Source organism: Taudactylus pleione, unplaced genomic scaffold (assembly GCF_031769625.1).
Source record: "Taudactylus pleione unplaced genomic scaffold, aTauple2 ptg000372l, whole genome shotgun sequence".
Lineage (NCBI taxonomy): Eukaryota > Metazoa > Chordata > Amphibia > Anura > Myobatrachidae > Taudactylus > Taudactylus pleione.
In genome coordinates, this window is record NW_028284773.1 from 11,248,772 (window position 1) to 11,276,596 (window position 27,825).

Consider the following 27,825-nt stretch of genomic DNA (forward strand, 5'->3'; position numbering starts at 1 on the left):
ATTCTGCCTACCTCCATCAATCGTATCATGCCAATCAATGTATCAATTAGCTTAATTGTTTGTTTTTTTTCAACACAATGCAAGAAACTTTACTCTTGTCCGTGTTTGTGTTTACCCGCAGAATACGTACGGATGGAACATTCGCTTTTATTGTTCCAAAAACATGTGAACCACAATTAAACAATTGTTCTATTGCTGTGGATCCCCGCATATTTCCCGGGGTTCATTTCTTTATTTAAATTTGCTTACGCATGTCACTGCATCAAGCCTATCATAACTCTCCAGAGATTTCTAGCCCTGTTGAACACATGACTCATACACTAACCAATAAAATTGCTCCTGTTAATTTCCAAAATACATTAGCCAATCAGAAATTTTTGGCACACTTTATCAAAAATGATTTGTATGAAAAACACCATTGCCATCATGAGAGCCTCCGCATTCACCAGGCGCGAGCTGCTGGTGCTTACGGAGGTGATGGATCGCCGTATCACCAGACAGCCTCCACCCATCACCAACCGGCAGAAGCGCTCCGCGTATGCGGAGGCACGGTCCCGCCTGCAGTCCTTCAGTTCACGCCGCAACATCGGGCAGCTGGAGCGCAGGTGGTCAGACCTGCAACGGCGAACGCCCCGCTTGCTAGCATGCTTTCGCATGCAGATACAGGAAAGTAAGTGTTATGTATTGTGGTTTTCATGTTTGTGTTTGTGGGGCAAACTGCGTGTGCATGTTTTCCTGTCTGTCCTATTTATTATTTGTCCTCATATCTGCGTGTGCATGTTTTCCTGTCTGTCCTATTTATTATTTGTCCATATCTGCGTGTGCATGTTTTCCTGTCTGTCCTATTTATTATTTGTCCTCATATCTGCATGTGCATGTTTTCCTGTCTGTCCTATTTATTATTTGTCCTCATATCTGCGTGTGCATGTTTTCCTGTCTGTCCTATTTATTATTTGTCCTCATATCTGCGTGTGCATGTTTTCCTGTCTGTCCTATTTATTATTTGTCGTCATATCTGCGTGTGCATGTTTTCCCTCTATTTCTGTTTTCTTCATTCTACTCCTATTTGCATGTTTTTTTTTGGTGGGTTTTTTTTTTTTTTTGGGCCCCAGATTTGGCCAGAAACTAACCTCAATTTGTTTGACATATTTTAGGTGGACAGCCAAGACTACGCCGTCACCGTCCGGCCAGACGGCGTTCCCGCCCACTATCCCCAACCCCCAGCCAACACTCCACCCCAAATATTTCCCCTATACCCCACTCCTCCCCAGCCTTCCAAGACCCTCTCCCGGAACTGTCGGGCCTCCTTCCCCTCCGTCCCACTTCCCCCTCTCCTCCACCCACCCCTCTTCCAATTACCCCCTCCCCGGAGTCCGTCATTACCCCTCCCCATTCTTTGGGGAATGATGGCTCCTCCGAGGAAGAACATGGAGGGACTTCCGGAGCTCCCGTTTTGGGTCCCGGTATGTTTTTCTTTCTCATTTTTTTTAAGCACAAACTGTTTGTATGTAATCATGTGTCGTGCCTTTATTCGTGCTTTTTTGGTTTACTTTTGGTGATTTAGCAGTTTGCCTTTACCTCTTCCTGCTGATTTCAACATACACATATCACACCTGTGGGAATTTGTACATAGGCCTTGTATTTTTGGCAGCACCCCCTTTTTGTTTTGGTTTCTTTTTTTTAGGTTTAGGAGTGATTTCGTTGTGTTTTTGTTTTTTTAATGTGGATTCCCTATTGTTTTATTAATCCACACACTTTTCGCACCCACAGAGGAACAGAGGCGTCGGCAAGAGGTGGACGAATGTGTTGCCCAGATGCGCCAACATGTCATTGGCGTTCTTGTGGGCCTTGACCGGCTGTCTGGCATCCTTCGCCAATAGTTTTTTTTGTTTATTTTCGTTTTCTAAATAAATTTTTTAGTTCTAATATACGTTCTGGCTCATTCTTTTTTTCCAAAACAAAAATAGTTTTCCCTGACATAAGTAGACTGTTCCTGCAAGGATTTCCCTTTTTTAAAAGTAAGATTGTGTTTTGTATTTGTATGTTAAACAGCCACAAGAAACACATAACAGTAACAATGTCATTTCCCTTTTTGGGTGTAGTGTCAATTAGATATTTCTACATTTTACAGGTTCCTAGTTGGTGTGCAAGCTGCTTAGGCCAATCTTCCAAATCCAAAGGTTTGGACAGGCTTCCTTTTGGTGTGAGTTGGGAACCTGAAAACATATTTCAGTTTACATCAACTGGTGTCAGTACTGGATTACCCCTTAGTCAAATGTAAGGTGTGTTAACCTGGTTACACTTGCTGTTAACGTCCAAAAAAAGGAAGACCATTTCACTCTCCAAACATTTATTCACAACATAAATGAGAAATCAAAGTGGTCACTCCCCAAAAAAAAAAACAGTGATAATCTCAAATACAACACATACAAATAAAATATTTAAATAAAAAAAACAATCAAGAACTGGTTGACGAAGGACCATGCCAACATGATTCCACAAACATGGCGTTGCGATATGGGTTCCAGAATATATGCCCAAAATCACCAGATCCAGGTTTGGTAAGGGTAGCAGGAAGTAGTGAGCATTGGAGTGCCAAAGATTATGTGAACAAACAGAAGATGGTGAAAAAAATAAAAATCAATTAGATGTTCGCAAACAAACACAAACACATTAGGTATAAACACTGTAGTTTTGGTAAAACTTACCTAAAAAATCTGGCCACCACATCATCGCGTATGGCCCCCCCACATACTGACCTCCGACCAACCTCGGGGGGGCCATCCTCAGGTAAGGCATCCTCTGGCTGCATTGGGACACCACTCCTTATGGCGATGTTGTGAAATATCCCACACAGGACCACAATTTTCGACACCATATCCGGCAAATACATGAGCTCGCCACCAGAGCGGTGGAGGCATCTGAATCGGCCTTTTAAAAGGCCGATACAGCGCTCCACCACTTGCCTGGTGGCTGTAAGTGCGGAATTATACTCACTTTGTGGGCCTGGTGTGGGAGTCAAATAAGGAGTGAGCAGCCAGGACATGCAAGGGTATCCACTGTCTCCTGTGAAAAATAAGAGACAACTTCAGGAACACTGTGTATCAAGCTTAACATTGTTATGTACTAAAGGTCTCCACTTACCCAGAAGCCACGCATCACCAGCTTGTAGGTTGGTTAATTTCTGCCATATCCCCGATTGCCGGATGACGAAGGAGTCATGTGCACTTCCTGGTAATTTAGCATTCAGGGACAGGATCTGGAGGGAGGCATCACATACCACCATTACATTCAGGGAGTGATAGTGTTTACGGTTTCTAAATATTGCCTCCAGCCGTGCTGGAGGCTGAAGTGGTATGTGAGTACCATCCACAACCCCTATGATGTGTGGGAAGCCAGCTATTTGGTAAAAATTGGCCTTGGCCACACTAAGGGCACCCATATCCAAAGGCAATTTAATAAAATGATGGAGGTGCTTGAAAAGTGCCTCCATCACTGCCCTCAGGATCCGGGAAAAGGAGGATTGGGAGATGCCCGCCACTATTCCCACCGTTGTTTGAAATGATCCTGAGGCACAGAAATGTAACACCGCCATAAATTGCGTCAGTGGTGGTATTGCTGTTGGACTGTCAATTTGCCGCTCAAGATCACTTTCTATTAATGAGAGAGTGTCTATGATGATTTTGGGAGGTAGACGGTAGCGTCTTAAAACCTCATCATCGGGCATTCCAAAAAGGGTGACACGTGTTCGAAATATCTGGGGCCTTGCATGCCTACGATGCCTACGCCTGGGACGAGATTGAGGTTGGTCGGCTTCCGGGAGCAGGGCCAGAACAATTCGACCCAGATCTACCTGAAATTCAAAGTTTACAATGTAAGGCTTTTGAGCCACCCCAAAAGTAACATAAAACAACTTAGCTTTATGATACCATCCATAGCTGCTTACATGCCGGGGTATTGTCATGATACGTCAAAACTGTAAACAAGCCAAAAATTAAACATCAAAAATTTACAGGGTGAATTTATGTTTGTCAAATTGGTGCAAGCCAAAACATAAAATAGGCAAAACACACATTTGGGCATCGATCAAAATGACATTGCACACCGTACATCAAATAGGGGTCAAATGTAAGGCAAAAATGGAAAAGGGAAAACAAAAACTGGTTTACATGATGAATAAGCATCCCAAAATGCGCAAATTAGTTCGCAAATGCAAGTCACTAGACCAACAGTGAAAAATGCGCAAATTAGTTCGCAAATGCAAGTCACTAGACCAACAGTGAAAAATGCGCTAATTAGTTCGCAAATGCAAGAAAAATAATGGACTTACCAAGAGCTAATATAAAAGATTTCCCTCAAAAAGGTCTTTGGGTCCGCAAGCCAAAAAAATCTAAAAGAGATGAAATTAGTGTTAAGCTGAAAATATTAAATTAAAAACAAGAAGTAGTCACCAATTGGCCACAAGTTAGACTTCACCAAACTTACCAAATCAGGAAACGAGGCCCAAAAAAAACAACAAAAATGCGAACGGATAAAAAAATAAACTGTAGCAAACCCAAAAAATGCCAAAATCCGCCAAATCAACAAACCGTAAACCACAAACTCCAACCAACTTAACCGCCAATAATCCAACAACGCAACCTCGAATCCACACACACCAAGCCATAAATAGTGTTTATTTTCCCGCACAAATTAAGGATGAATCATAGGGACGCACAATCAATGATGCGGCCGCAAACTAAGGACGCATGTATAAATACGTCACGAAATCACATAGAATTTATGGATGATTTCATGCTGGAAGCAGAGACATGGCTTCAAACCAGGGAAACAATGGGCAAAATTCCGGCGGTAAGGCCTTCATGCATTTTGTCTCAATGATTATTTTCTAACATAATATTGTGCAAGTTGTGAAGTGGCTAAATCAGCATATTTACCCAAATAGGTGAGGACGATGACATGGAAGAGACTGCTGGCCCCAGTCAACCCGCCAAAGCTGCCAAAAAAAAAAGGCAGCCACATTTCACAAGAAAGGAGATGGAGGTTTTGATACAGAAGTGTGTGGACATCCTGCCACAGGCAGACAGGAATATGAGTCTAAGCCAGAAGGGGAGAATGTGGGAAGAGGTAGCCGTTGCTGTCAATAGGGTGGGTGATTATGTCCGTCTAGCCCGGGATGTAAAAAGGCGGTAAGTAAACACTTTCCCACCCTATAAACAAGCCCCATTTTAAACAAAAGGATAATGGTTCCAATTTCATTCCACAGATGGGGCGACTTCAAATATCGTCTCAAGCAAAAACTTGCCGACAGGGCTAGGCATGCAAGGGGGACAGGTGGGGGTCCCACCCCTGTGTCATTGGAGTTGACGGATTTAGAAGAGCTGGCACAGGGGTGTGTGCAGCCTGTGGAGGTGTTTGTCATGTCCAACATGGATACGGACATGCCAGACTTTGCGGCTCCTCATGTTGGCTCAGGTAAGTCTTGTGATGTCACCAACTCTGAAATGCTATTGTGCCAATATGTAGATTCTAATGTGACTCTTTTCTCATTTTTCCAACAGAGACACAGGCGGATGAGTCTGCTCCAGAGGGGAGCCTTGGCCGCAGAATTTCTGCTGGCTCTGCAGGGGAGGAACCAGTACATCCGGCTGAGGACCCTGCAGAAGCCAGTCCAGGGCGTGCCCCCTCGCAGGCAGTGGGCCTCCTCACAGAACTCAATTTAAAATCGGATTTCCATACGGAGATTCTGCAGAGGATGGACGCCAGTCTGATACGGGTGGCTGAGGCCCTGGAGCAAAATGCTGCGGCCAACGTGACCATTGGTCAAACCCTGGCGGAAAATACCAGGGCCAACATCCGCATCGCCGATGCCCTGGAGCAGCTCGTTCGCCAGCACATGGTGGAGCCGACCTCCCTTCCTGCCGGAACATCAGGATCCTCCACCTCTGGCACAACATCAGCCAATCCTCCAAATGTGCCTAGCCCTGTGCCTAGTCCAGAGGCCACAACATCTGCCTCTGGACAGGCCAGCCCGATGGCATCCCGGACCCGGTCTGGCGCCCACCCTCCCCCATCCAAACGGGCGAAAAAACGGTGACAGCAATGGCGACTTTTCCCACACTCCTTCTGTGCTTGGCTCATATTCCTTTCTGGTCAAAACTTCCCTCTCCTTTCTTGTGAAATGTTTTTAATTTATTTTTGTACGTTTATGTTAGCAGTTATTGATTATTTATTTTTGTGAAAAAGTATCTTTGCCAGAAAAAAAGGCAACAAAATATTATGCCAATTGGTTTGTGTTTAAACAATAAATTTATGATAAAAATCTGACATTGTATTGTGACATTATTGTACAAATGGGTTACATTTAATCCTGGCCCTAAAGGCAAAAACTGACCAAAAAAACAATTTCATTTATTTAAAAAAAAAGGCCTCTTGAAGGAACGTTTAAAAATTCACCTAACGATGCAAATTCCACAGTAAAAAAAAAAAGGGGAGCTAATTAAAACATGATGACATTATTGTCACAATAGGCCATAAACAACAAATTGAGGACAAAATAAAACCCAAAAAATGTACGCAAATTGATTGTGTAATCCTGACATTAGCAGGTATGATTTCCACCTGCGTACGCTTTTGTGCTATCCCAATAAACTGCTTTCCAAACACATACCAAGCCGGTTTTCAATACAACACTAATTGCTTTTGTGACCACCCGCGATTAATCGCTGCAACATCGTGGAGTCCCGGGACGGAGGAGAAGGCCATCGCCAATGTGGTCGAGTAATCCAGACCCTAAGCTGTGCGAGCATTTTGAAGGGAAAGAGGATGTTCCAGTGACGTATGAGACGGTCCGAACACATTTGACGTTCGCATCTGCTAATGTATGTACGCCCCAAAAACGCCTCGCCACGCCTGCGTTTTTCCATCTCCACCCCCGTGAACACCCAAAAACGCCCTGTTCTGTCAATCACATTTGACATGTCACTTCCTGTACGCTATTTTAGGAACAAGAGAAAAAAAGCTTGCAATCTGCCGTACGCACATGCGCAGTGTAACACCGACGCATGCGCGGTTAGTCAACATCGGAACGCAACGAGCGTACTGTTGTTAACGTGCGGCTCTGAATGAGGGCCTGTGTCATAGTTCCTAATGGAAGCTGCTTTATGTGAGTTCCCTTTTGGGGATCCAGAGTACAGTTGCGGATGTTATCGACTGTCAGTTCTGCAGTAACTGACAGTCTCGCCCGGCAATGGAGGGGTGGTGAGGTAAGTAATGTTCCACAAAAACACCCGTTTTCGGGGGATACATGCAAATATTAAGTATCCCCTATATGTATTACTGTATGTAGGTAACGCAGCAGATAACTCTATTTTCGACAGCAGCCGCAGCCCCCATAGGTTTCTACGGGAGAGGCGATGCTGTCAGATTTACAAAGCTTTCCGGAATTTGGTCCTTGCAGCTTAAGCCATATTAAGGTAACGTGCTGCTGTAGCCTATGGGCTAAACATCACAAAAATTACCCGGATAGGGTTCCAGAGGATCTCTCCCCGGCAATGGTTGCCCTGCACGTGTGGTCAGTAGACCGTGCATGTGCAGGAGTGCTGAGAGGGCGAATAAAGAGACTGCTGATGTGGTCACTTCACTCCAAGCACATTGCAGGGGAGAGGAGCTGCACCCTGTGCAGAATGGGACTGAGGCACCCGTTACCTACGAGCAAGTCTAAAAACGGGGGGGCAGCCTAATTACCATAGGCCACCCCCCTAAATGATGTTATTTGGGGGCTTGCACGTACGGCACACCTCCCATTTAACATTAAGCCTGGGGGAGAGCCCACCACTCCGTTAGAAGCAGGGCTGTGCCCAGCCCTCATCTTGTACTAAATGGATGCCAATCGCCATTCTCTTCTCTGGTGTCCGGCACCACTGGAACAGCGGGGCAGTGCCCGAAAAACGTCAGTGTCCCGCTGAAATCGGGAATGATTGGGAGGGATGTGCCCTCTATAGGGTGGCGCCCCTGTTTGACCATACTGGTTGAACATGCCTCGAGCAGGCCCTATTGCAGGGACAGACTCCTTTCAGAGCCCCTGTACCCGCAGGTGCTATTAAATACATTGTGTCCAGATTGCATTTATTATGCAAATATTGATAAATTGGCACCTTGTTATCAATGACAAGAAATACATTAATAAATATATACAGTACCTGTCACCATCACAGTTCTAATGTTGGCTGCATTGAGCTCCTGCAATACTAACTTTGACTCTGGCTTAAGTCGATTTTCCAGGATCAGTAAGCCTAGAAATGTGAGGTCAGACTCAGCTGCTTCCCTTAAAAGTAAAGAAAAATAAAGTTTTACATATAAATACATGCAAGCTACAACTAGCAATCATACATATAGGATATTTAAATGCTATACTTGATGCAAAGAATGTGGGGCATTACTTAGTCAAGTGTCACATAAATAATCTTGTGTGTATAACCTTACAGTTAAGCCGGGTACACACTAGAGGATATGTAGTCCGATCCGGTGGATAGGGCGACATATCGTCCACATCAGGCAGTGTGTACCCGCAATGTCGTAGACGATGTGCACTCCCACGCATCATCAGCAACATCGACCGTCGGACTTGCATGCAAGTCCAACGGGCGATATGGTCAGCAGGGGCCATGCTGCTGAATGCTGCATGGCCCCCGCTGTCGCACCATCGATCTCAGCATCGCCAAAGTGTGTGCGCACTTACCGATACCTGCACCCCTGCCAGGACCCGCTACACAACACATTGGCTGGGTACACATCGTTAAGTGTTTTCCCAGCATTAGGTTACACAGCTGATAGTGCCCTGAGAATCCAGACTGATATACACATGTAATCAATAAAGGTTAGAAAATGGACGAACACCACTCTGGTTTATAAGGGATGTAGTTAGATTGATAACATTTATGCAATCAACAGTCAAAATGTCAACAGCGTAATGCTGATGGGACAATGCCAACATAGTAGTAATGTTTTCTACACAATTCTAATTGTGTCAGCATTATAACTTAAACATGACTTTTTGCTACAGGGTGTTTCACTCGATATTGGCCCCAAAGTTTTTATTATAACTTTTAAAGTAATTGACGTCATTTAGTGAAATGTGACACAGACATACCTTTGTCCTATGAGAAACATGAGGAAGTCATAGTAAGTGATTAAAGTGTTCTCTATTAACATCCAGGCCAGCTGTTCACGCATGGGCAAAGTGAAGGCCAACTGTTCACTACCCTAATCGGCAACACAGTCCAACATTCAAATAGGGGAGCCACACCAACTGCCAGTGAGGATGCCAGTGAGGATGCCAGTTGGTGTGGTTCCCCTACTGTATTTGATTTTGGAAAGTTATAATGCCACTGTTAACATGGTGTAAATAACATTGCTGTGTCAGCATTGTCCTGCCAGCATTGCGCTGATAACATTTTGACTATCGACAGCATAAATTTTGATAAAACACATAAATCCCGTTTAAAAAACATTGTATTTGTCACAACCCGGGTCTGTTTTCCTTGCCGTCGAGTCACTTACCTATTCTGCCAGCGCTCTCTGTCACATCCAGGTCCAACATGCAAATTTTGTCTTGGGAAAAATGTTTTCCAACGGATGTTAGAAAAAAGTGGTCCCTATCCAGTCTTCTGATGCTGCCCTGGCTGAGAAAATACCATCATTATTTGGACGTCTTCAGCAAAAAGGGAGTTGGCACGATGTCTCCTCACAGAGAGTGGGATTGTCCCATAGACTTGATTCCTTGTAAATCTCCTCCTCAGGGCCGCATCTACCCAATATCTGTGCCTGAAACCAAGTCTATGTCTGAATATATCCAGGAAACCCTTGACAAAGGGTTTATTCGATCATCGTCCTCACCTGCTGGTGCGGGGTTCTTCTTTGTAAAAAAAAAGATGGTGGACTTCGTCCTTGTATTGACTACAGGGGGCTCAGTGAAATCACTGTCAAGAATCGATATCCATTACCATTAATCACCAAACTGTTTGATAGAGTTAAAGGATCCACTGTGTTCACAAAACTGGATTTAAGAGGTGCATATAATCTGATCCACATTCGCCCAGGTGATGAATGGAAGATGTTGTTCAACACGAGAAATGGGAACTTTGAGTATCTTGTCATGCCCTTTGGTCTGAGCAATGCTCCAGCCGTCTTCCAAAATTTTGTGAACAAAATATTCAGTGATCTCCTGTATCTTTCCGTAGTGGTAAATTTAGTGATATTCTTATGTTTTCCAGTGACCTTGTCTCTCATCGTGACCAAGTGAAAGAAGTCCTCCGAAGGACTTCATGCCAACCACTTATATTGTAAACTTGAAAAATATGTTTTGAAGTATCAGCTATACCCTTCCTAGGTTATATAATTTCAGGTGCCAGTCTCCAGATGGACCCCAAAAAAGTGTAAGCGGTACTCTACTTTGAGGAGCCCAATTCTCTAAAGGCCATTCAAAGATTCCTGGATTTCACCAACAATTGCAGAAAATTCATTAAAGGATTCTCTACTTGGGCAGCTCCTATCTCTGCATAAACTCACAAAGGTGCCAACCCGGCGCAGTGGTCACCAGTTGCAAAGTCGGCATTCCAGCTACTTAAACAAGCATTTATTTCTGCTCCTGTTCTCATCCAACCAGATATCTCTCAACCTTTTATTCTCGAGGTGGACAGATCATCAGAAGGAGTAGAGGCAGTTCTTTCACAGAGATCTGAAGACAAGCTAGTGTACATCTATGTGGATTCTTTTCTGAAAAAATTCTACCTGCTGAAAGGAACTACCCTATTGGAGAGAAGGAACTTTTAGCCATTAAACTTGCCATAGAAGAATGGCGCTTTCTGATGGAGGGAGGCCACTGCCCAATCTCTGTACTTACCGACTTCAAGAATCTATTGTTTCTAAAGACTGCCCAATGCCTCATGCCCAGACAAGCTCAATGGGTGTTATTCTTCCTGCATTTTGACTTTAAGATTTCTTTCCATCCAGGTTCCCGTAACTGCAAAGCGGATGACTTATCTCAGTCCATGAACCCAGTGGACGAATCTGAGGTATCCGAACAGTATCCACTGATAAAACCCACTGTTTTTACTGCTACTGATGTAGTAACACCTCCTCCAGGGAAATCATTTGTCTCTCCTGAACTTCGCCATCAGTTGTTAGTGTGGGCTCACCGTCTGGGTTGTAGTCGACAGATTTTCTAAAATGGCACACTTTGTGCCCTTAACCGGCCTACCATCTGCTCCACACCTCTCTCAACTATTCATCTCAGAAATATTTTGTCTCCATGAATTACCTAAAGAAATGTTCTCCGATAGAGGGTCACAATTTGTTGCTCATTTCTGGCGAGCCCTATGCTCTTCCTTACAGATATAATTAAAGTTTTCCACAGCTTATCACCCACAATCCAATGGGCAGACTGAGAGAGTTAATCAGTATCTAGAAACCTTCCTCCGTATGTACATCACATCACCCAAGATGATTGATCTGATTTCCTGTCTTGGGCAGAATTGTCCCACAACAATTCATACCACAACTCTTCTGGAATTACTCCTTTCCTCATAGTTTATGGACATCATCCTCATATTCCTGAGTTTCAGTCTTTTACTGCACTCGATGTACCAGTAGCCAAAGCTTCTCTTCAGTATTTCTCCAAAATCTGGAAAGAAGTTCATACCACTTTGAAAAGATCCTCTGCTCGATATAAGTCTTTGCTGACCGAAAGAAGAAGGCCATTCCACATCTCAAGGTGGTAGATCGGGTTTGGCTATCTACACGGAATATCAGATTGCTGGTACCATCAATGAAGTTTGCTCTTTGTGTCATCGGTCCATTTCCTATCGTCGAGATCATTAATCCAGTGTTTACAGCTTCCTCCATCACTCAGGATTCCTTATTCTTTTCATGTGTCTCTTCTCAAACCTCTTATTCTCAACAGGTTCCAGTCTTTTCCTCCTAAACCACCCCCAGTTAAGACCCAGCGAGGGGTTGAATTTGAGATTGAGAACATTGTCGATTCACGATGTCGTTATGGAAAACTTCAATATCTGGTCCATTGGAAGGGATACGGCCCTGAGACGAGATGTTGGGTGAGTTCAGAAGATGTTAATGCTCCTCGCCTCATCTCCAGCTTCCATGCCAAGTTTCCTAGGAAACCAAAAAGATGTCCTGGGGCCACTCCTCAAGGAGGGGTACTGTCACAGCCGGGTCTGCATTCCTTGCCACCAAGTCACTTACCTATTCTGCCAGCGTTCTCTGTCACATCCTGGTCATACAAGCTGCAGTATTTCCAGGTCAGATAACATCAAAGCCTGTGCTAAAGTTCTGTGATGATAAGACCCGATCAGCTGACTGCAGCATCCAATTGAGTGACAGCCTGAGCCTCCCTGTACCACCTGACTTGGTTCAGCCTATCCTGGGGAACCCAGGGGTATAAATCCCTGCTGCTGACTCTACCTAATTGCCAGTACAATGTCTATCCTCAGTCCTTGCTGAGTAATACTGTGCTCCTATTGCATTCCTGTTTGTGCAGTTTTGTTCCAGATTGCTGCACGGATCTCTGCTAGTGTTTTACACCTGTGTCAGCTATCCCACTGGCTGCACAGGTAATCTCTGGTGGTTCCAGTTACCCCAACCAGTATCCTGCTTGCTGCCAGTGAGCTTACTGGTTCCTCTCCATCTGTTCTGTTCCTGGTACCAGTTTCCACTACCCATTCCAGTGTTGGTCTGCATCCGGTCTTGCTATCATCTGAGTGCTTCCAGATCCTGGACTACAGCAACAACCCAGTTCCAGCCTGGTTAATCCGTTGCTAGGATCTACCACTCCAGCATCCCCGGTTACAGTCTCAAGTAAGAAGAGTGTCATTATCTTCAGTATTAATCCAGTAGCAGCCTGGTCAAACTACTGTTCCACTCTTCCCTGCAACACATACCAGCCTGTCTCCAACACCGAAGTCCCTGGTGGTCTAGTATGTACGATCGGGCATCTCTCCGCCGAGACCCGGGTTCGATTCAGGTCAGGGAGGTATTCTCTATCTCATGTCAGGAGATCTCCTTAGACCTGCCAGCTTCCTATACATACCTCAAGACAACCATACAGACTTTCTTCAGACACCGGGTTCACAAACTATTACTAGTCTGACAGTATTAAATCCTTATTTGCCAACCCTTGTCCTAAGACGTAAATCAGGTAAAAAATAGATGAAAAGAAAGCCCATGTCTAATACAAAGAATAAAGAACAGAGAAAGCAAAAACATAAGGTTTCAACCAATTAGAAATTTGAGGAGAAACTTTTCTCGATGAAAATCCAATTGAGCGAAATGGTCAATTAGATACATTGTATTTGATGGATAGTTTAGTGCCACTTTTACTGCAGCAGGGCAAGTAATCGGTCCCTTTGGACCAGATGGGTAATATTGAGGACCCTAACTCTTGTCTGGGGCTAGTGTAGGGCGCTTGGATACTGCTAGAATAATGCCACTAACACACAGTGGTTGAGCAGGACTCCTGGCATGTAAATTTGCAGTGTGCAGCTTATACATCTGGACCAGAACATTTCAACACTCTCTCAGTCACAAAACGGGCAAGTTTTTACATAGAAAACTACTCACCCCAGTTTCATTGTTCATTGTTCACTTTTAAAAATGGATATAACATTTACCTGTCTATGTCTACTGAAGTAGGAAGTCTATCGTTTTGCAGTGATCGATATGCCAATCCAATAACTCGAAAACCTTGCATTGTGTAGAAATCAAGCTTCTTTGAGAAACCATGTGGAACTATTTAAGAAACAGGACAGGTTTATGATTTAATTAAGTGCACAACTACAGAACAGCTAAGTTGGTTGCCAGTGTTGGAAAAGACAAGGGGGTTTATTTACGAAGCGTCAAGTTGCAAATACCTGCGCTTTTGATTGTGTTTATGCCCAATATTTAAAAGAGCAATGCTTTTACTAGCCGTGTCTTGTTTGTAAAAGCACTGACTTTTTAAATATCAGACAAAACCAACGCACATTACCACCCATTGCTAGTGATTTTGTCCTCCATACTGCCGGATTTATTATCCACTGTTTAGGAGAGTCAAACTTGAAATTGCCAGCAATGTACAGTGGGTTTGAATCTTCTAATTCACATTTAGTTTAGTGATTTACAGTTCAACTGCATGCGGTTTAGGGGAAACGCTATCATTACTTATTAGTATTACTGCTATCATCCTTTAACATTGTCAACATATTAGCTAAAAATAAAATATGTGTACTTGGTATTTAAAAAATGTTTCATATTTATAATGGTCCCCTTTATATATTCAATACTATGCTGTACCCAGACCTGCTATGCCATGGCCATGCCCTCACCAGGTCATGGCCACGGGATGTAGTTATATTGCCGGCGGACGGGATGCTGGTCATCAATATATATACCGACGCTGCTTTCCCGAAGGAGAACAGGATACCAGTGTCGGCATCCTGAACCGCCGCAATCCCGATCACCCAGACGGGTAAGTATTGTTCATTTCCCCGGGGATGAAGGGAGGGTTAGGTTTAGGCACCCCCGGGGGGACATTAGGGTTAGGCACCCCCTGAAGGGTTAGGGATAGGCTGTGGGGAGGGGAGGTTAGGGTTAGGCACCCCCGGGGGTTTAGGTTTAATGTGCAGGAAGGGCCATTATTTCATACCCATTCCCATGGCCACACCTCTTGGAGCGTGTGCTGCCGCAACATATACATTTAAGACATCTAAGACACGAAGGGGTATAGCCACACCCCTCCTGTGGCCACATAATTTTATGCAGGTAGGAGATTACAAGTGGTATTGGGGACTATTTTTAATGCTTGGGTGGTTTGTTGGCTATTTATTAAACATGAATGCTAATTATTTAGTGTCTGAGCTTTATTGGGGTGATCAGGTGTATTTATTATATATGAATACTAATAATTTAATGCCGGGTCTATTTTTTAATTGTGAAAGCTATTAATATACTTTTGGAGCTGGTTGCAGGTAGAGAATGCCTATTTTATTAAACATGGGTCACTAAGTATTAGTTTAAAATCAGGGTTGATGTATAGGAGGGAGGCTTCAGGCATGATTCAGAGCCGCACACAATGCCAATATCCACATACATGAGAGATTGCTTGCAAGGTAACCAAGGAGCTCATTCAGACCCGCTCGCTAGATGCGTTCGCTTGCACCCAGCGTATGCAAATCTGGTGCACACCCAGCAAGGCAGGCGATTGTATGGCAAGGCATAAGCACGCCCACTATGTCTTGGTGTGTGATCGATTTGTGTATGTAGACGCCCACCATCCTGTTATAAGATGCCCACGTGCGCTTGTCATCTCCAGGAAGTGTATGAAGCCATCGGTACATTGAGCACCATCAGTTGCGATCGCAGTGCTTGAGGTCCACTATACCCTGCCGCAAGCACTTCAGTGTGAAATACAACCAGATGACGTGTACAATGACGCTGCCTGTTAATTATGCACGCCTCTTAAATGGCGTTAAGATGCTCAGGCACGCCTGCGTTTACACCTCCACTCCCCCGTTGTTAAGGCCAGCCCCTGTCACCACCCACAAACGGCTTCTCCTGTCACTCACTCTGCTGGGCTGTCTATGCGCAGTGAGAAAATGCTTCCCTATCTCTTGCAGTGGTTCGCACACAGCGATGCATATGCATGCACAGAATGTGAAAATCGCCCAGCTACAAGCTAACGCATCCTAGCGAACAGTTCTGAATCAGCTCCCAAATTCCTATAACTCGTATGGCACGTGTTACACAGAGTGACGCACAAAGAAGCTGTTGTGAATGAGATGCACATTATCAGCACCACTGTGAAAAAGTGATGGGCGTTCCCGGGCGGTGACTTGGAGGAGGCAAGAACTGTAGGCAACAATGGTCCATTTAATAGGTGTGTTATGGGAGTGTTTCAGGCGTGTCAGTGAAAGAGGCTGCCTAGAAATACGCATGGCCACACGCACCAAGCGGTATCACCCCGTGTGCAAATGCTGAAAGAGATCATCTCAGACCTTACACATTTGGCTGCACTGATATTCACAAGGGAATACGTTTATAGCAGCATTTGCATAAAGTCGCAGATAGGTGTCTGCTAATTGATACTGCTGCGTGCGCTTCTGCATCGTGCTCTATTACTAGTGCAGCTCATGAGCCCATAATGCGCACACTGCAACTTGAACAGGAGATAGCACTGGGTCAGAGTCTTTGCTATCTACTGCGCCTGTATCATCGTTCAATAGACATCGGGGAAAGTGGTGCGCCCACCAGCCAAGTATGGGGGATGCCAGACACGAGCCCCCTCTTTGGTCAAAGTTCCTCTCAGGTTTACACATTGCGTGACTTTCCATATTTTGTGTACTTATGCCTTATTTCCAAAAAGGGCCCCAGCATTTCAGGATCAGCTTCAGGACTTCCTAAAAGTTCAAGGACAGTTGGGAGGTAGAGTACAGTATGTTCCACTGCACATTGCCCTGCCCATGACGGAAGAGCTGCATGAACATAACAGTAGCAGGCGCCGCTTCGGCTGTGTAATTGAAGTGGATGTCCTTGTAATTGCACACACGTGCCCCTACTCTTCTCTGCCGTAGTGGCAGAATCACATAAACCTGCATTGGGTGTATATGCGTGTGCCCACTGTATGTGCAGAGCGTAATTACACAATTTAGACTTGGTAAACCGACATAATACTCATTTCTTTTCACCTCTATATATTAAAGAGCATGCCCGTCATTGTGTTTTCTATGACATGAAAGGTTTGTGTATGTTTATGGTATAGCTCATATAATAATAAAATAAAGCTTGCCCTAGAATGAGATTATTACAAATTGTTACATAAAATACTTAGTACAATAACATATATAAAAAGGGACCTTCAGTTAATTTCCTTTTTTTTTTCCTTTATGAAAAATTATGTTATTGCCATTTTACACATCCTCAAGAGGTCACCATGTGCCAGTTAATTAGAATTTGAAGTATAATTTTTCATTATTATACTACAGGTTGAGTCTCCCATATCCAAATATTCCGAAATACGGAATATTCCGAAATACAGAATTATTTTGGCATGTCTGAAATAATGAAACCTTTGATTTTTGATGGTTCAATGTACACAAACTTTGTCTAAGGCACAAATTATTAAAGATATTGTATTAAATTACCTTCAGGCTGTGTATAAGGTGTATATGAATTATGAAACATAAATGATTTTCATTTCTGTACACAAACTTTGCTTGAGCCACAAAATTATTGAAAATATTGTATAAAATTACTTGCAGGCTGTGTGTATATTTGGGTCCCATTCCCATTATATTTCATTATGATATGCAAATATTCCAAAATATGGAATATTCCGTTATCCAAAATAGTCCTGGTCGCAAGAATTTTGGATATGGGAGTCTCAACCTGTATTTATCTACATTACATTTTTTTTACCTTTACATTCTCTTTTGCTTATGTTGTATTATTTACCTGTTTCAGGCTTACAGTAACGGATGACCATTTCTGGTGCTCCTTTCATGAACAATGTTAGGTTGCTATCACCAATAACCTGAGTGATCACAGACATGCACTGCACACTGGAGGAGAAGGGGAACTGATGCAGAATGAGGATTCCTTCCACTGGCACCTAAATGTAAATAAAAATATTGTTACCTGAACTTATTATGGTGACTAATGTGCAATAGAAGAGTCCAGTTAACCACTTTGCTGCTGAGGGTTTCCTCATCCTTGTGCTGAGGTAATTTTAACATTTACAGGCCTGTTTCAGTAGGGAACGCAATTGCGATTACGGATGCACATCGTGTGTTGATGGTACCGATGTTTACACAGACGAGCGTCATTGGACAGATATAAGAAAACAGCAGTGGTCGTCTTTATGCCGGCTGAGCTTTGACAAGCATTACCATATATTTGCAGCTGCGTTCCGTGCGAATTCTGAGCTGTGATCGCAGTAGAGATCACTGCTGAATCAGGCCTTACATTCTAATATCAATGTCGATGACATTTCTATGCAGTACCCACACAATTTATACTTTGTTTTTTCAGAAGACTTTGTATTTTCATCAAAAAGAATGTAACCCAAATGGCCAAAAAAGTGTTTTCTGTTGACATTTCAAGAATGGGAACCTACAGTAAAGCAAATGTGATTTTTTATTTTTTATTTTATAAATACAATCAAAAACAAATAGAACAGTCAGCGCTCATAGATGAGGAAATGTTGATAAACCACTAGCTGCTCTCTCTGGAAGTATCCCCACTTCCTAAACAGATATAAACAATAGGATAAAGCGCTCTGTGGTAATGGAACCTGATGTATAAGTACCAACAAGGTATTAAACCATAAATTGTCTATAATCCCATATATTAAATATGTAGGTATTGATGACAAACTGGCTAGCAAAAACTTGAGGCTGTGTATTCGGTACCGGAATACTTTTGATAAGGGATGTCGTAGTAATATAAATACCACAAAGACATACTATGAAAATAGTGAATCTGTAAAAAATGTACTATTGTTCAGTCAGAGAGCAGTAGATTGGCTCACTATGGCAATTAGAATTTAGACATTGTGAGGCAATTTATGCCATCTTGCAACATCATATTCAGTTGATGTGAGCACTAGCAGTTTGGTGCAGAGCCGGCCATAGCCAAATTAGTGGCTTAGGCAAGATTGTGGGCAGTGCCCCCCTCCCCTGTGGGAACTTGAAAAGGGTTTAGGCCCCACAGAATGTGCGTGGTCTCATTGTGCTGTGGCCCCCTCTCCCATTGTGCTGTGCTCCCAGCACCCCTCACCCAGCACAACACCCATCTCCCAACACAGGTCACAGCATCCAGCATCCCTCTCCCAGCACCGCACAGATCACAGCACCCCTCTCTCAGCACAGTACCCTTCATCCCGCAGAGCACCTTTCACCCCTCTCCCAGCACAGAGCACAGCTCCCAGCACTCCTCTCCCTGCGAAGTACAGATCACAGCACTCATCACCCCTCTCCCAGCACAGCACCCCCTCTCTCAGCACAGCATGCTGTCAGCACCCCTTACCTGACCCAGCATCCATATCAAAACACAGAACCCCGCCCCCCTCACTCAGCACAAAACCCCTTACCCAATACCCTGGCCCTCACCCAGCACAGCACCCCCCTCTCTCAGCACAGTACAGTGTCAGCACCCACCCTAACCAAGTGCCCCTATCCCAGCAGAGCACCGCTCTCACAGCAGTAAGCACCACAGCACCCCAGCCCTCTTCCAGACTTACTTTACTTGAGTGCAGCCTGCAGAGCCACCAGACTCGAGGTACAGCAAGCCGAGGTCGGACCCGCTTTTCCTGGCTCAGTCTGACAGGCTGCTGCTGTGTGTTATGATTGCTGGAGGCAGAAGCCTGAGGTGTGACTCACTACTCCGAGCTCCGCAAAGGTCCATGTGAGGAGCTGCTGCAGGTGCAGCAGCCCTCCCACAGCCATTTACTTAGATAGTTCTGAATGAGCCTCTGTCCATGCGCAGAAGCTCATTCTAATCGCGGTAGTTTCCGCCACTGGCCACCGTCCCAGTTTATGCCGTCCCTGACGCCTCATTCCCGCAATTCGCCGCCAACTATTCTTCTTCTGCCCACTGTTTGCTGCTGCTGGGCCCGATTGGACCTGTCAGCTTAGCTCCGCTAATGGACGTTGTGCAGTGGCAGTAGCAGCTGCCAGAGTCTCTGCCCAGGCAGCAGCAGTTGCCCTGACCATGCCTGCCCCAAACCTCAGCCAGCCCTAGGCAGGCTTGGATTCCCCTAGGCACTAGCTTAGTTTTCCTATGCCTAGGGCCATTTCTGGTTTGGTGGTGGAGATCAGAAAAAGATGCAAGCCAGAAGAAGAGGAAAGCCACAAGACACCACAGAAGGAAGAGGCAGCAAGATCCGAAAAATCGCTCAATGCGAGCGAGCGCAGCATAGCATCCGGGTCTGAATCTGGCCCACAGTTCATAGCAGGCAAGCAGAATAAGCGAAACTTAAATACATATTTGGGTCAGAAGCATGCAGTAAGTGAATATAGTCTAATCGCCCAATTCAGACCCGCTCACTAGGATGCGTTCGCACACAGCCAGCCGATTGTTGCATTCTGCGCATGCGTATGCATCGCAATGCGCGTGCGTGAACCAGTGTGAACAATTGGAAAGCATTAGCTCGCTGCGCATAGACAGCCCGGCAAATGAGTGACAGGAGAAGCTGTTTGTGGGTGGTGACAGGGGCTGGCCTCTAGAAAAGGGGTAGTGGAGGTGCGAACGCAGGTGTGCCTGAGCATCTTAACGCTGTTACAGAGGCATGCATGATTAAGAGGCAGCGTCATAGTACACGTCACTTGGCTGAATTTTACACAGAAGCACTCGCAGTGCTTGCGGTAGGGTATGGTCAACCACAAGTGCTGCGAACCCTTCCGATGGTACTCGATGTTACCGATGGTTGCATACACTTCCTGGAGACGATGTGCATTAGTGGGCGTCTTAAGGTGGGCTGCTGGGCCTCTGCATACACAATGAGATCGCACGCTAAGACATAGTGGGCCTGCTAATGCCTTGCTGTGCGATCGCCTGCCTTGCCGAATTTGCATACGCATCTAGTGAGCAAATGCATCTAGCGAGCGGGTCTGAATCGAGCCCTAAGGGCCTGATTCAGAGCCGGGCACTCTGACAGAGCACTCGCTCTGAATCAGGGCCATCCTTCTTGTTTTTCAGAGCGGCCTCCTGGCCGCTCGCATAGATGTGGGTGACCACCCACAGCTATAGAGAGCGGCCAGGAAGGGCTTGCGATGAGACCCTACCCTTGTGGTAGGGTCTCGTTACCGCAAGCCCCAGAGTGCTTTCGGCTCTAACAGAGCCGAAAGCACTCCCACTGACAGTGATGTCAGTGGGGCCGGCCCCAGATGGTAGGCGTTCCCATGTCAAACGAGGATGCAGCCTGCTGACCAGTTTAAACCTGTACATTCTTAAGTGCTCAGTCCTCTGAGCAAAATTCAGAGGAGGACTAGAACACCCCACAAAATTCCTTCATTGGGTGCCACTGGCCTTTTCCTCCTACTCGGTAAACTTTTCCTCCTACTTGACTAGGATTAGGCAAACTGGCTATGTCAAATGCGGCTGACAAGGGGTTGTTATCTGAGGTAGGAGGTGCAGGCCCGCTGAGAGCCGTGGTGGGCCCGGGTAATAGGGGGTGTGGCCTAATCGCGGGAGGCATGGTCACACCCCCTTCCCGAAAAAAAAATATATATATTTGCAGCGCCGCGAAGGAGGTGCTCTGGGCCCCTCAGCCCTGCTCAAAACCAGGGGGGCACGATCAGTGTGATCGCTCCCCCCCACAGGCATAGGAGACTGCTGTGACTGCTGCTCAGCAGCCACGAGCAGTCTCCATTGCAGCTCAGCACAAGCTGTGTGCAGGGCTGCTGTGAGGGAGGGGGAGCGGCGCCGGACCCGGGCACCCGCCCGGAGCCCTCAGGAAGCTCGGGCCCCGGTAATCTGTACCTGCCCCCCCCTCTCGGCGCCCCTGAGGAGGTGTGAGGTGTTTCACCAACACCGGTATTAGATTCAGCAATTGTGGAGAGTGTAGTAGAACCATTTCCAGCTGCAGGACCTGTAATGAAGTTGCCTACAATTTAAAGGAGCAGGTCAGAAAAGCCTACTATTTCATGGCTGACAAGAAGCAGGAACAAAGTACTCCTCAATAGGCTCCATTTTAATATGGCTGGTCATTCTGTTATGATTTAACTATGCCAAACATTGTTTTACATACACCTGCATTTGCCATTCAACATATTAAGTGAGCCAACGTCTGTGGTACCCACTGACAGACCGAGCTTGCACTGTTAGTAGACTGTGTTTCATAATTTATGCTGAGTTTCTAGAAGTACAAGAGAGTGTGTGTAGTTGTGTTTATTGTTGTGCATAAGTGATATTAGAAGACAAGGGGGTTTGAACTGATTAGTTCAGAGCGCTATTGGCAAAGTAATTACCATCTTACTAGTAGTCTGGTTCTATAGAAGTTACAAGAAATCTGTTCCACATCTATAATAATTGTTCTTAATTAATTACGTAACAAACAAACAAAAAAATAACACCGAATTAGCTGCAATGCATGCTAATGTAAAGTTTTCTGTTTCTACTTCATCATCATCATCATCATCATCATCATCATCATCATCATCATCACATCTCTTTATACAACACACATTAGCAGAACTCTTGTTTTATTTGCTCTGCAGATATATTTCACAATAGAAATTATAGTGGGAATGCCAAGATTCTGTAATATTGGCGTTGATAAGCTCTATCAGTACTGTAAGCAACATGTATAGTGTATCAGTGCTTATGATGCAGAATCTCAGTGCTTATATTGCCTGAAATAAAGGGAGACATTAAAGTTGCCTACCCACTTGGCGATGTGCTCACGATCCGACATCGTGTACGATTTTTCTTGAACCCTCCCCGGCAGTCCTGCACACGATTTGGTGTCCAATGTGATAAAAGATCTATCTTGCATCCTTCTTTTTTCAGTTCATCGTCTCCCAGATTGGCAAATCTGCCCTACAGCACGACGATGCAATGTACGACCTGCGGGGATGCGCATCGGCATTGTGATCGTGAGTGGAGCGTCGGAATCATGCAAATCATGTAAAATATCGCTAAGTGTGTAGGCACCTTAAGATTTGTGGGGCCTCAAGACAAGCTCAGGTACATAGCCAGATACACATTATGCAGACCCAGTTTAGCGTTGTCCAACTCATGTCTGTGCCCCATCCAGCCCATGCGTGCACATGTCAGCCAAACATTACAGACCTGTCCGAGCTTGTCAGCGCATCAGGCAAATGGAGTGTGTAATTGCCTCTGTACCACTTGCCCAATAATATACCCCTGAAAACTAATATCTTTTGACCAGCAAAGTTTAGTTTAGTCATTTATCACAACAAAGAATATATTATATTTATATGTTCATTTCGAGGTAGCTGCAAAAGTAAATTTTTGGAGTTATTTTCCATGGTCACTTCCATTGTACTCTTGTGTATATTACTAGATAATGCACAATATAATGAAAATATTAATTCCATTATAGATATACTTTTCTTAAATCCTATGTTTACTATTTTCATAAATGTGTGCTGCAAGCATAAACATGGTTCTTCAGATTTCTTTGCTGTAAAAAGAAACTATGTCAAAGGTCAATTGTTGACATTGACATATGCAGCGGTAATACGGAAGCAGTGTCCGCATTCTGGACGCGATGTAGATAAGCGATGTGGTATTGGGGATATAAATTGGGGCTAGTTAGATGAATAGCCTTTGTTGCAGGCAAATGTGCCAGATGCTAGAGCAGAGGGTGCTGGGACATGGCCCAGACCATACAATGTTGGAATAACTCACAAGAGAGAGGAGGTCCAGTATGAGAGGAGGAGAAGTGGGAGGAATCAAGATCAACAAAAGCAAATGACAGAGGAAGATGCTCTCTCTTTCTAAGATTTTTTTTCTGAAAACGGGATCACGTGGGACAGATAAGTACCAATCACTGGGGCTTTGTTGGGGTTGATTGTCTGAATATTCCCCTCGGGGCCTACTGTTTGCTAGGAGCCCACACCTTGGCACATCTGCATGTGTTTGTATATGTGTGTGTATGTATATACAGTCAGGTCCATAAATATTGGGACATTGACAGAATTTTCATATTTTGGCCTCTATTCACCACCACAATGGCTTTGAAATGAAACAAACAAGATGTGATTTAACTGCAGACTTTCAGATTTAGTTTGAGGGTAATTACATCCAAATCAGGTGAACGGTGTAGGAATTACAACGGTTTCTATATGTGCCACTCACTTTATATGGGGCCAAAAGTAATGGGACAAACTAAACAATCCTAAATCTAACTTTCACTTTTTAATACTTTGTTGCAAATCCTTTGCAGGCAATTACAGCCTGAAGTCTAGACATCACCAGACGCTGGGTTTCATCCCTGATGATGCTCTGCCAGGCCTCTACTGCAAATGTCTTCAGTCCCTGCTTGTTCTTGGGGCATTTTCCCTTCAGTTTTGTCTTCATCAAGTGAAATGTATGCTCAATCGGATTCAGGTCAGGGGATTGACTTGGCCATTGCATAACATTCCACTTTTTAGCCTTAAAAAACTCTTTGGTTGCTTTTGCAGTATGCTTCGGGTCATTGTCCATCTGCACTGTGAAACGCCGTTCTGAAGCATTTGACTGAATATGAGCATATAATATTGCCCGAAACACTTCAGAATTCATTCTGCTGCTTTTGTCAGCAGTCACATCATCAATAAATACAAGGGAACCAGTTCCATTGGCAGCCATACATGCCCACGCCATGACACTACCACCATCATGTTTCACTGATGAGGTGGTATGTTTTGGATCATGAGCAGTTCCTTTCATTCTCTTCTCTTCCCATCACTCTGGTACAAGTTGATCTTTGTCTCATCTGTCAATAGGATGTTGTTCCAGAACTGTAATGGCTTTTTTAGATGTTGTTTGGCAAACTCTAATCTGGTCTTCCTGTTTTTGTGGCTCACTAATGGTTTGCATCTTGTGGTGAACCCTCTATATTCAGTCTTGTGAAGTCTTCTCTTGATTGTTGACTTTGACACATATATATGTACCTCCTGGAGAATGTTCTTGATTTGGCCAACTGTTGTGAAGGGGTTTTTCTTCACCAGGGAAATAATTATTTTGTCATCCACCACAGTTGTTTTCCGTGATCTTCCGGGTCTTTTGGTGTTGCTGAGCTCTCTGGTGCATTCTTTCTTTTTAAGAATGTTCCAAACAGTTGATTTGGCCACACCTAATGTTTTTGCTATCTCTCTGATGGGTTTGTTTTGATTTTTCAGCCTAATGATGGCTTGCTTCACTGATAGTGACAGCTCTTTGGATCTCATATTGAGAGTTGACAGCAACTGATTCCAAATGCAAATGTCACACCTAGAATCAACTCAAGATCTTTTACCTGCTTAATTGATAATGAAATAACGGGGGAATAGCCCACACCTGTCCATGAAATAGCTTTTGAGTTGATAGTCCCATTACTTTTGGCCCCTTAGAAAGTGGGAGGCACATATTGAAACTGTTGTAATTCCTACACCGTTCACCCGATTTGGATGTAATTACCCTCAAATTAAATCTTGAAGTCTGCAGTTAAAGCACATCTTGTTTGTTTAATTTCAAAACCATTGTGGTGGTGAATAGAGGCCAAAATCTGAAAATTCTGTCAATGTCCCAATATTTATGGACCTGACTGTATGTACATGTATGTATGTATGTATATATATATATGTGTGTGTATTTGTATGTATGCGTATGTATATGTAGGAAAGTATGTGTATACAATATATATATATATATATGTATGTGTGTAACATGTGTATAGAAAAAACAACAAAAGGGTTGCTAGTTGTCTATCCCTTTTCCCCCCTCCCCTTGCTACATTCCTACATCTTTTCCAGGGATAATAAATTCCTTATCTTTGGGCAGTAATCTGAGAGTTGGTAAATGCTGTGTACTGTAGTTCAGAGTCTTAAGTGTTAAGATAGGCATATTTCATTTCCTAACTAAGCTGGTAGTACGGAGGTTCATGACATTAAGTTGAGGTTGCTCATATACAGGATCACGTCTTTTGTATCATCCTATTGCTGTTGTTTATGATTGCCAGTACCTGTGTAATTAAGATATTAGCTAAGGGCAGGCCCGCCAAGAGCTGTGGCGGGCCACGATAATAGGGGCGTGGCCTAACCGTGGGAGGCATGGCCTTGCCCCCTTGCCAAGAAGAAAAAAGATTTGCAGCGCTGCACAGCGGCGCTGCGCGCTGGGGAGGGGGGGCATTCTGAGCCCCCTCAGCTCGGCCAAAGCCAGGGGGGGCGCGATCACTGTGATCGCTCCCCCGCACAGGCATAGGAGACTGCTGTGGCTGCTGCTCAGCAGCCATGAGCATTCTCCAACTGCAGCTCAGCACACGCTGTGTGCTGGGCTGCTGTGAGGGGGGGAGCGGCGCCGGACCCAGGCCCCCGCCGGGCCCCTCTGGAAGCCCGGGCCCGGGTAATCTGTACCCGCTCCCCCCCTCTCGGCGCCCCTGGCTAAGGGCTTGCATTTTAACATATATCACGTCTTTTGTATTATAAAATTATGGTTGTTTATATTTGCCAGATTGTAGTTTTAAATATTAAGCTAGGGTTTGCGTGTTAACACAGAGCACTGCATGTGTGGCTTATAATCACTGTTGTTGTAGCTTAAATCGAAACTGAAGTTTTCATCTGCAAGCAGCAATCGCTGCATTTCTGATTTATAGCCTTCACAATATCCAAATACTGTGGTTTATAATTAACAGTACTGAGTTTATGTTTATGTAGTTATAGCATTAAGCTGAGGTTGCTTTACAAACATTAGATCAAGTTTTTATTATGGGTGTGCACCGGCCACTTTTCGTGTTTTGGTTTTGTATCTGGATCTTTCTTCGTGTTTTGGATCTGGATTGGTTTTGCCAAAACCACCCTTCCGTGTTTTGGGTTCTGGGTTTTGTGTTTTGGATCTGTATTTTTTTTAAAAAAAAGCATAAAAACAGCTAAAATCACAGAATTTGTGTGTTTTTCTGCTCCTATGCTATTATTAACCTCAATAACCTTCATTTCCAGTCTATTCTGAACACCTCACACCTCACAATAGTGTTTTTATGTCCAAAAGGTTGCACCGAGGTAGCTGGATGACTATGCTAAGCGATACGAGTGGGCGGCACAAACACGTGGCCCATCTAGGAGTGGCACTGCAGTGGCAGACAGGATGGCAGTTAGAAAAACTAGGCCCCAAACTGTACATAATGCAAATGCAAAGAAAAAAAAGAGGTGCAAGATGGAATTGTCCTTGGGCAGTCCCACCCACCCTTATGTTGTATAAACAGGACATGCACACTTTAACAAACCAATCATTTCAGTGCCAAGGTCTGCCACACGACTGTGGCTGAAATGATTGGTTCGTTTGGCCCCCACAAAACAAGCTGGCAATTAATCTGTCCGTGCACAAACTAGCTCTACGGAGGCAAGATGTCGTCCTCATCCTCCTCATCCACCGATTCCTCACCCTCTTCAGTGTTGTGTACATCCTCATCCTCACAGAGTATTAACTCGTCCCCACTGGAATCCAACACCACAGGTCTCTCTGTACATTCTGGAGGCTGGTCTCCCTGGAAGAGTTGATAATTCATTTTTATAAACATCATCTTCTCCACATTTTGTGGAAGCAACCTCCTACGCCTTTCGCTGACAAGGTTCCCGGCTGCACTAAACACTCTTTTGGAGTACACACTGGAGGGGGGGCAACTCAGGTAAAATAGAGCCAGTTTGTACAGGGGCCTCCAAATTGTCTCTTTTTCCTGCCAGTACAGGTACGGACTGTCTGACATGCCTACTTGGATGCTGTCACCGATGTAATCCTCCACCATTCTGTCAATGGTGACAGTATCATATGCAGTGACAGTAGACATGTCAGAAATTGTTGCCAGGTCCTTCAGTCCGGACCAGATGTCCAAACTTGGTCCTGCCTGCCCTGCATCACCGCCAGCGGGTTGCTTAGGATACCTACATTTTTTCCTGGCAGCCCCAGTTGCTGGAGAAAATGACAGTGTTTTCACCAGCAGGTCTTTGCACCTCTGCAGGCTTGTGTCGGCCGGAAAGAGAGACACCACATAGGCTTTAAACCTAGGATCGAGCACGGTGGCCAAAATGTAGTGGTCTGATTTCAACAGATTGACCACCCTCGAATCCTGGCAAAGCG

General features: G+C 44.6%; 1 protein-coding gene across 1 annotated transcript in view; it reads right to left on the minus strand.

Moving 5' to 3' along the window:
- The window catches only part of LOC148508283 (putative cation-transporting ATPase 13A4), a 165,418-nt gene that overhangs the window by 78,111 nt on the left and 59,482 nt on the right, over positions 1–27,825 (minus strand). Inside the window, exons 10-12 of the mRNA XM_088444740.1 lie at positions 17,503–17,659; positions 13,686–13,803; positions 8,202–8,326 (exon numbers count right to left, since the gene is read on the minus strand). Of these exons, the coding sequence (XP_088300866.1) occupies positions 8,202–8,326; positions 13,686–13,803; positions 17,503–17,659 (400 nt within the window). The remainder of the gene's footprint in view (positions 1–8,201; positions 8,327–13,685; positions 13,804–17,502; positions 17,660–27,825) is intronic.